The sequence below is a fragment of the Labeo rohita genome, chromosome 25 (assembly GCF_022985175.1).
Source record: "Labeo rohita strain BAU-BD-2019 chromosome 25, IGBB_LRoh.1.0, whole genome shotgun sequence".
Taxonomy (NCBI): domain Eukaryota; kingdom Metazoa; phylum Chordata; class Actinopteri; order Cypriniformes; family Cyprinidae; genus Labeo; species Labeo rohita.
This window is the reverse complement of record NC_066893.1, coordinates 11,117,953-11,127,952: the sequence shown is the minus strand read 5'-3', so window position 1 is coordinate 11,127,952 and position 10,000 is coordinate 11,117,953. Positions and strand designations below refer to the sequence as shown.

The 10,000-nt window shown below is 32.6% G+C and overlaps 1 protein-coding gene across 8 annotated transcripts in view; it reads right to left on the bottom strand.

Annotated features, from left to right (window-relative positions):
- Positions 1 to 10,000, bottom strand: part of cadps2 (Ca++-dependent secretion activator 2) — a 197,579-nt gene that overhangs the window by 30,361 nt on the left and 157,218 nt on the right. For all 8 annotated transcript variants that reach the window (XM_051100201.1, XM_051100202.1, XM_051100197.1 and 5 more), the window contains exon 18: positions 7,167 to 7,323. In XM_051100201.1, the coding sequence (XP_050956158.1) occupies positions 7,167 to 7,323 (157 nt within the window). The remainder of the gene's footprint in view (positions 1 to 7,166; positions 7,324 to 10,000) is intronic.

Here is a 10,000-nt window from a genome sequence, read left to right as displayed (position 1 = left end):
GGATTTGAAATATATTATATAAAATATATTATAGTCAAATATTCTGTAAGTGACACCCGTTTCTGGCTGGTTTATAAAAAACACAAATTGTGGATAATGTTTGTCAGAGAAACTTAAAGGCAAATAATTATAAATAAAATGTATTTTTAACAATAATAATTATTCATTAAAATTACCAATAAATTATTGTTGTAATAATAATAATAATAATTATTATTATTATTGTTATTATTATTGTTGTTGTTGTTGTTGTTAAAAGGATCCATAATATATTATATATCCAAAATATATTATTCAAATATTCTGAAAATTTAATGTTTGAGACTTTTTAGAAAAATAATAACAACAAATGTTTACTACTACTACTACTACTACTAATAATAATAATACTTTGATTAGGTAATGATTGTAAATAAAATTAAATGTATTTTAATAATAATAATAATAATAATAATAATTATTATTATTATTATTATTATTATTATTGTTGTTGTTGTTGTTGTTGTTGTTGTTGTTGTTAAGAGGATCCAAAATACTTTGATTAGGTAAGAGAAACTTACAGGCAAATTATTATAAATAACTAATTTTATTTGAAATAATAACAATTATTTCTTCAAATTACTTATAATTACTGTTAATAACAATAATTCTATCTATCTATCTATCTATCTATCTATCTATCTATCTATCTATCTATCTATCTATCTACATATATATATCTATATCTATCTATCTATCTATCTATATATATATATATATATATAAATAATTAATAATAATATAATATATATTCAAATATTCATTATATTCATTAAATTACACCTTCAATTACACCTTTTTCTGTCACCTTTTTCTGTTCATAAAAATGCAAATAAAACAATACCTTAAAAAAGGTTTGTAAAACAGATCCTTTCCACATTTCTGGGGTTCTCATAAGCGGAAATATATAATAAAACACACAAAGTTGTAGTGTATCTTTTACTATATATTCCGTTATAGTAGTGAACAGAAACTACAACACATTTATTTTTTGGTGTTCCTATTCACTTCAATAGCAAATGAAAGAAATCCACAATATCATTTCTATGATTTTTCAAAAGAGGAAAAAATGTTGAGCGATTAAGCTGGTCAGGAGAGAGAAAGATAAAAAAAAAAAAAAAAAATTACCATCACTCCCTCAGCCACTGTATTAAAATAGTTTAGAATTAACTAGTTTTCTGTCACTTAATGCCAATGTGACCACAAAGTATAATGTTATAAATTGTACACTATTGCTTCTTTAAATAGAAATACAGAACATATATAAAATATATACAGAAAATACGTAGAGAAATCATATTTCTATGGCTCTATGTTATAGACACTTCCTTCGCATTTCAGTTGATTGCATACAGCCTAAAATAAAATTAGTTGTATAAGTTTACCTCTTATTTCTCTATTCATTTCACATAGAGGACAACATACTGTATGTAAAAAGTGGCACAGCTTACCCCACCCTCCTGTACATGTAAATGCACTCAACATAATTAAAGCACTTAGGAAATGGGGGTTTGACAGAGAGAGAGAGAGAGAGAGAGGGAGAAAGAGTGAGAGATGCATGTCTCCTCAGGCATCATTAAGTGTAATTCCCATCTCTCTGTTCTTCATCATTAACACTAGCCTTTTTACTCTCATGGGTGTTTGAGCTCATTTCCCAACCATTTAACAATGATGAAAGTCATTTGAGCATTTAGTGTCAATGTCACAACAATTTTTTTTTTGTCATGTGCACACACTCAAAACTGCAAAAAGCATGCACAACTGAAACTAATCCCTGTCTGAAATCAGAAAAATTAGAGATTTCATTGGTAATACACTGCAGTGTTAACCAAAATGAGTCTCATTTGGTTGCTCTAAGGCTTTGAAATAACATCTGATGAATTCGGTGCCTAATGAAGTTGTACAGTACACTCTAAATAACAGAACTGTCAAGAAAAGTTTTAAAAAGCCAAGGCAGCATTGAGATTTTTGCGCTCTCGCAACAACTATTTTAATTATTCCAAATAATACCACATCATTTAGGTGATTTGAATTTGATCAATTCAAAATGTCTCATTCAGCTAAGAAATTCATCACATTTTAGTCTCTAATTGTTTGGATAAAATGTAATTCCTTTTTATATTTCTCAATGAACATTTTTTTTGTGTCAATTATTAGATATACTCCTGATAATGACACTGTGTCATTATGAACCAGAGAAATTATTCATTATTCTGTCATTATTCACTAAAAAAACTCACCAAGGCTGTTTTTATTTGTTCAAAATACAGTAAAAACAGTAAAAATGTGAATATTATTACAATTTATTATTTTTATTTTTTTTATTGAATATATTTAAGGGTTCAAGCGCATAGCATTCTATTATCTAGTATACTATTGTAATTGTTAGAATGGCCAGGGATCGGCAATCTCTACATAAAAGTGATCAGGCAGACCAAACCGTAAGTCGTAGAAACTTGAAACTTGGAGGGATGGTAGTACACACAGCGTCTACAACGTCACCAAGCCTCACCCCAATTGGTCTGATAGGGGCGCTACAGCGATCAAAAATATGAAATCTCTTCAAACTCTAAACAGTCAGTCGCAGGCTTAAGTGCCTTATATTGTTGGAATCCTTTGCTCTGATTTGATCGTCTCCCCGGGGAAACTTTGGGGTATTTTGGACCTACTTTTGCAGACTAGTCCTAGGTTGTTTGCCTGATTGGAATCAAACCAGTGCAAAAAGATTCTCTGAGGAGTGAATCTTGATAATCTTAAAAAAAAAAAAAAAAAAGTTGAAATTTTCGACTAATGGTTGCAAAGGGATGCCAATGGAGGTCAAATAAAAAAAAAAAATGTGGAGCTTGGCCACTTGTTGGTGCTATAACAGAGACAAAATTATAATTAAAGCTGCAAACAGCGTTGAAAGGGCCCTTGCACCCGTACCACCACCCACTGGCTTTAAAAAACAGCAAACAGAGGTCACTATGTATTTAAAGTGGTAAATATAGAAGGAATATATCAGTCATTTATATGTGTCAAACTTCCTTCTACCAGGTGGTGGCGCTATAACTGTAATTGGCATGTAGATGTCTTCAGGCAAGCACTTTTATCAAACATATAAAGTTTGGTGCAGATTGAACATGGTTTGTTTGAGTTAGTGTAAAGCATGGCGAATCATGTTGCCAACAGGTGGCGCTATGATTATAAATGAATATTGGCCTTTAGATCTGTTCAGGCCAGGACTCTTACAAACATGTGAAGTTCGGGACAGATCGGACATTGTATGACTGAGCTACAACATTGAAATTTGTCATGCAGACACAGAAGTCAACCCTTTAACAAAAATTCAAGATCTTCGCAATTTAACGTCACAAAGGGCTTTAGATTACGCTGAACAAATTTGGTGTTTGTCTGTTTAAATCTTTAGGAGGAGTTTAAATACAACGCTTGAAAATGGAAAAAAACGGCACCAAAGTTGCAGAGAAAATTCAAAATAACAGACTTCCTGCTGGGTTTCGGACTTTGAATTGGAAAACTTTTTTGTAGGTGTTGGTGTGTTACATGTGTCAACCGAATTTCGTACATGTATGCACTGTAAAAAAAAAAAACAACTTAAAAAAGGTTGTTTCATTATTTAACGAACACTTTTTTTTTAAACTCTTGATATCTGGCAACCGCACACATGAAAGCTCAAGTGGTAGAGGCACATACAGCAGTATGCAATAATAGTTTGTCTCCTTTTTTCAACAAAAATAAAAAAAATAATTTCATTAACAAAACGAACACTACTGTCACTTTTGACCAATTTAATTCATCCTAGCTGAACAAAAGTATTAATTTGGATTCTCTAGTCTTATTGTATGGCTATTATATAATTTCAGAAGTGCTTGAGTTATTTTTTTGATACTCTTCTGTCATATTTGAGTGCTAGTGCCTCTGATTTTCATTTTAAGAAAAATGGAAAAGAGCAGCGTGAACATTCTGTGAAATCTCTTATTTGGAGTTTTACGAAAGACAGTTAGTCATGAGTTTGAAATGACATAAGGTTGAGTAAACGATGACAAAATATTAATTTCTGGGTGAATTATTTCCTTAACCAGACATCTCACGTCGAGATCGCTAAACTCCAGCTTACTTGTTTGTTGGTGTTTTCAGATCATTGTCGGCGCTTCCGCAATAAAGAGCGAGCAGATGCATGTGGTTGCCAGATTGCAAAAATTAAGCAAAACACTGGGCAGAAAATCCTTTTAACAGAGAAGCTCTGATTTGGGGATTTAAACTCTTGATATCTGGCAGCCGCACACATGTACAGCATTCCCCGATATATTTTGTCTCCTTTTTTTGATGAAAATAAAAAGAGGTTTTTGTATAAATTTTTTTTTTTTAAATACATTTTAGTCTTGTCATTTACCGTCAATGATATTGCATGTTATACAGTCACTGTTATCTTTTATTGACCTTACTGTCATCTCATTATTGTCATTTTAGTGATGGGAAAAATGCTTGTCTGCAAACATGTTTCGTCTTAGTTTTCGTTAACGAAATTAACACTACTTTCACTTTTGAACAATTTAATTCTTCCTAGCTGAATAAAAGTATTAATTTGGATTCTCTAGTGTCTTGTAATTATTATTTGGCTATTATATTGTTTTAGAAGTGCTTGAGTTATTTTTTTGATACTCTTCTGTCATGTTTGAATAAAAGTGCCTCTGATTTTCATTTTAAGAAAAATGGAAAAGAGCAGCGTGAACATTCTGTGAAATCTCTTATTTGGAGTTTTACGAAAGACGGTCAGTCATGAGTTTGAAACAACATAAGGTTGAGTAAATGATGACAAAATATTAATTTCTGGGTGAATTATTTCTTTAACCAGACATTTCACATGGAGATCACTAAATTCCAACCAATTTGTTTGTTGGTGTTTTCAGATCATTGTCGGCGCTTCCGCAATAAAGAGCGAGTAGCTGCACGTGGTTGCCAGATTGCAAAAATTAAGCAAAACACTGGGCAGAAAATCCTTTTAACAGAGAAGCTCTGATTTGGGGATTTGAACTCTTGATATCTGGCAGCCGCACACATGTACAGCATTCCCCAATATATTCTGTCTCCTTTTTTTGACAAAAAAAAGAGGTTTTTGTATAGATTTGATTTTTTAAAATACATTTTAGTCTTGTCTTTTACATCAATGATATTGCATGTTATATAGTCACAGTTATTGTTTATTGACCTTTTTGTTTTCTCATCATTGTCTTGTTTTAGTCATGGGAAAAATGCTTGTCAACAAACATTTTTCATCTTATTTTGCATTAACAAAATGAACACTACTGTCACTTTTGACCAATTTAATTCATCCTAGCTGAACAAAAGTATTAATTTGGATTCTCATGTGTCTTGTACTTATTGTATGGCTATTATATCATTTCAGAAGTGCTTGTGTTATTTTTATGATTTTTTCTGTCATGTTTGAGTGCTAGTGCCTCTGATTTTCATTTTAAGAAAAATGGAAAAGAGCAGCGTGAACATTCTGTGAAATCTCTCATTTGGAGTTTTACGAAAGACAGTCAGTCATGAGTTTGAAATGACATAAGGTTGAGTAAACGATGACAAAATATTAATTTCTGGGTGAATTATTTCTTTAAACAGACATCTCACGTGGAGATTGCTAAACTCCAGCTTACTTGTTTGTTGGTGTTTTCAGATCATTGTCGGCGCTTCCGCAATAAAAGGCGAATAGATACACGTGGTTGCCAGATTGCAAAAATGAAGCAAAACACTGGGGAGAAAATCCTTTTAACAGAGAAGCTCTGATTTGGGGAATTGAACTCTTGATATCTGGCAACCACACATATGAAAGCTCACGTATTAGAGGCACGTACAGCAGTACGCAATAATATTTTGTCTCCTTTTTTTTCGACAAAAATAAAAAGAGGTTTTTGTATAGATTTTATTTTTTAAAATACATTTTAGTCTTGTCTTTTACCGTCAATAATACTGCATGTTATATAGTCACAGGTATTGTTTATTGACCTTATCGTCGTCTCATCATTGTCTTGTGTTAGTCATGGGAAAAATGCTTGTCAACAAACATTTTTTGTCTTAGTTTTCTTTAACAAAACGAACACTACTGTCACTTTTGATCAATTTAATTCATCCTAGCTGAATAAAAGTATTAATTTGGATTCTCTAGTCTCTTGTATTGTATGGCTATTATATAATTTCAGAAGTGCTTGAGTTATTTTTTTGATACTCTTCTGTCATATTTGAGTGCTAGTGCCTCTGATTTTCATTTTAAGAAAAATGGAAAAAAGCGGTGTGAACATTCTGTGAAATCTCTCATTTGGATGAGTTTGAAACAACATAACATTCAGTAAATAATTATTAATTTCTCAGTGAATTATTACTTTAACTCAACCAATTTTTAAATAATTGTTCACCAGCAGGCTTTGCTCATTACAATTCTACCAGTGAGATTAAATAAGATTAATTTACTGAGATTAATTTAGTGAGAACAGGGCAGAGGAAAGCAATACGACTGGATCTTCTACAAGAAAGTTCATATATGAAACAGTGTGGGAGTTCCCTATATCTTTTTGCCAACTGTCTGTGTTATTAGCGGCTGCCATTTCCATTGTCATGCTCCCTAGATAACCGACCATATCTATTCCAAATCAACTGCTGTTTAAACGAGACAGTAAAGCAAATCTCTTCATCACGTCGCAAATGTCACAGTCATGGAAAAAAAAAAAAAAATCTCTGTAACTTCAACTTGGCTCTGGTTGCTGTTCTATCAATAGACCAAAAGCTCCTCGCACAATTAACTTCATGTTGCGAAGCACTCAAAACTGAGGAAATGTCGGACACTCCGGGATTTGCAAAAACACCCTCCTCGGTAGGATTCAGGTATTCGCCCTGGCGAAACGGAGATAATTTACCCTCCAGTGCCACAAACTGATCACACTGTATATCTAATTAGTGTGTTGACAATAACAGAGCACAGCATGTTAACCTGCTCGCCTAACAAGTATTGTTTTCCAAAGCGACACTGGTGTTAATTAGCGCGCTTAGCAGTGAGAACATGCGAGCAGAACTTTGGACAAACGGGAGCCGAGGGGGGAGAAAAAACGAGAAAGATAAACACTACATACGGTCAGTTCGGAGGAAGTTGTTGAGCAGCTGAAAGAGAGGGAAACTGTCCCAGGAGTCCTGCGGCTGGACGGCCAATGCTGCGTCCATGTCTACCGTGTACAGAGACAGAAAGGTCTCAGCGTGTTCACCCATCGCCTCTGGCCACCAGGAGAAGGCCTGCAAAACACAGACACACATGAATAGGTATATGGGTTGTATTGGGGTGTTTCCTTAGTTAGTGAGAGAAACTTAGTGAGACTTTTTTGTCTTTTTTGACTTTTTTTTCAAAGTTTTCTGTTTTTAGTTTAATTTCAGTCATTTTGTTGCACGTTTGAGGAAACTTTAACTTTAAAAAATTTATTTTTCAACACTAAAAATCAGGAAAAATAATCGTAATTAAAGACACAGAATAAAACAAAAATAATAATACAATTTTATGGTTTTAGTTTTAGTTAACAATAATAATTTAAATTTTTTTTTTTTTTTTTGGCAAAATCTTGGTGAGTCTTGCACTTGTAAACAGACAACAAAACAAATTATGTTAATTAATTTAACATTTTCTATTGGGGACAGTTCTATTGGGATTCTATGATTTTAGTTTTAGTTAACAAACATATATTTTTAGATGTTAATGACCTTTTAAAAAGAATAGATATTTTTTAATTGGGGACAGTGATTCTTATTTTTTGAACAATCTAATTGTATACAAACATCATATATATTTATAAATCATTTTAAACTCTCACTTTTAAGATATTTTTAAGTGCAAAGTACAAACTGACTTCCTGATTTCAATACTGTAATATATTTATTATACAAGGGAAAAGTGGAGAAAGTTTTTAAAAATGTAACCTTTCAACACTCTCTAAAATTCAGGAAAAATAATTGTAATTAAAGAGACAGAGATTTAAAAAATTGTATGGTTATCGTTTTAGTTAATAATAATTTTTAAATTTTCAGTTTTTCGCAAAAACTTGGTAAGTCTTGCACTTGAGAAAACAAGAGAAACCGATGTCAATAAACATTTTAAAGAAAAAAAAGTTTTTGTATTAAAATTTTCCATTGGGGACAGGGATTTTTTTCACTAATCAAATCATACACAAACACAAACAAATAAATAAAATAGATATTTTATACTCTCACTTTTAAGACATTCCTAAGTGCAAAGTAAAAATTTTCCTGATTTTTATATTTGTATGTATTTCAGGAAAAATCACTGTAATTAAAAAGACTTTAAAAATAAAAAAGTAAATAAAAAGTATATTAACATTTTAAATACATAACAACAAAATACTTACAATTCTATTTTAATTTAAAATATCTAATAATATTTTTAAAACCCTTTTTTACATAAATAAAAGAAATTCTTCCTTAAAATAATCCAATGAACATAAAAGTGGACCTAATAGAAAAAATAATCAGCCATTAATATGTCAAATGCTGGAAATATGCTACATATTCAATACATGTGCAAACACACATTCACAAACAACAATGCCAAATGGCAAAGTGTAACAACAGAGAAAAACTGGGTATAATACTAAGAGCTAAACATCGTATATACTTGGAAACCGACAACAAAGCACAACAAAATATGGAAATTATGAAACTGAAGCCAGCAGAAATCAAGCAATACAATGAGGAGACCTTGAAAAGAAGCACACAAAGATGGAGATAAATACAGAGAGAATGAAAGGTTGCTTCTGCGCCTGCATACTTGCTTGCTTGGTTTTGCAAAGCGTTACTTCTAAATATTATCATGCATATAATTGAACAAACCCATAACTTGTGTATTATGTGCTATGGACATGAAAAAAAGCTAATTTTTCCACTAAAGAAGGTAATCCATATTAATAAAATAAAATAAAATAAAATAAAAAACAATTTTTTAATTGTTTCGCATTTAGAAAAGGGTACTATGCTAGAAAGTAGCAGAATACTGCTATCAAAAAGACTAAAGTCAAAAAAAGGACGTTTAGACATCCACGTGTCTTTTATGGTGGACTGCAGCAGACCAGAGCCCATCAATCCTGCTGAATTCTCCTGAGAAAAGGGAAAAATTCAGCAGCGTCCTACTACATTGTGCTGAGCTCTTTATTGTCTGCCAGTATGTGCATTGAAGGCCCTTCTGAAAAGATCCAAGTCTATCAATGCATTTCTCTCTCTACATTCTTCCACAGGCTGATTCCTGGGGACGGTTGCAGCGAACTTAATTGAGAACGTCAAAGAAAGCCAGTCCGTGTTGTCTTGTATTCTTTACGCCGGCGCGCGAGCCAAGAACTTTCCGTCCAAAGCGCTCGGCGTCGAGCAATGGGGATAAAAGTGCAATCAGTCACGGCGAAGAATATGTGGTGGAGAGGAGAATGCTGACTTACTGAAGGGTGCTATTGTGTACGGATATCCGTGTGTGTGTGTGTGTGTGTGTGTGTGTGTGTGTATGTCACTCTTGTCTGACTTGACGTTTTACAGTCGCTGGCCTTGAGGGAGCTTGTCTTCGGGGCTTTCAGAGGCAGGTTTTGAACGGCGTACAGCTGCCATACAGCGAAACGAGTCGTTCACTGCTGTATCTGTTTCAGTCTAAAACATACTACATAAGAACACTTTCACCATTAAAGTTAAAAAAAGACGTTTTTAATAACTAGACTGGACTTTTTGTTGCATCGATGAATGCGTCTGAATTGTTAACGCATTGGAGTGGTGAGTTAAAACTGTAAGTGGTGAGAGAAACTGTTAAACAACTAGTCAAAATGGAAAATATGTTTCGCACATTCGTACTTCACAGCTTTTTGTCTCTTTCATGAAGTTACTGACATTACAGATTGAAAAAAGTCCTTTCAAGAAGATGCAGTAAAAA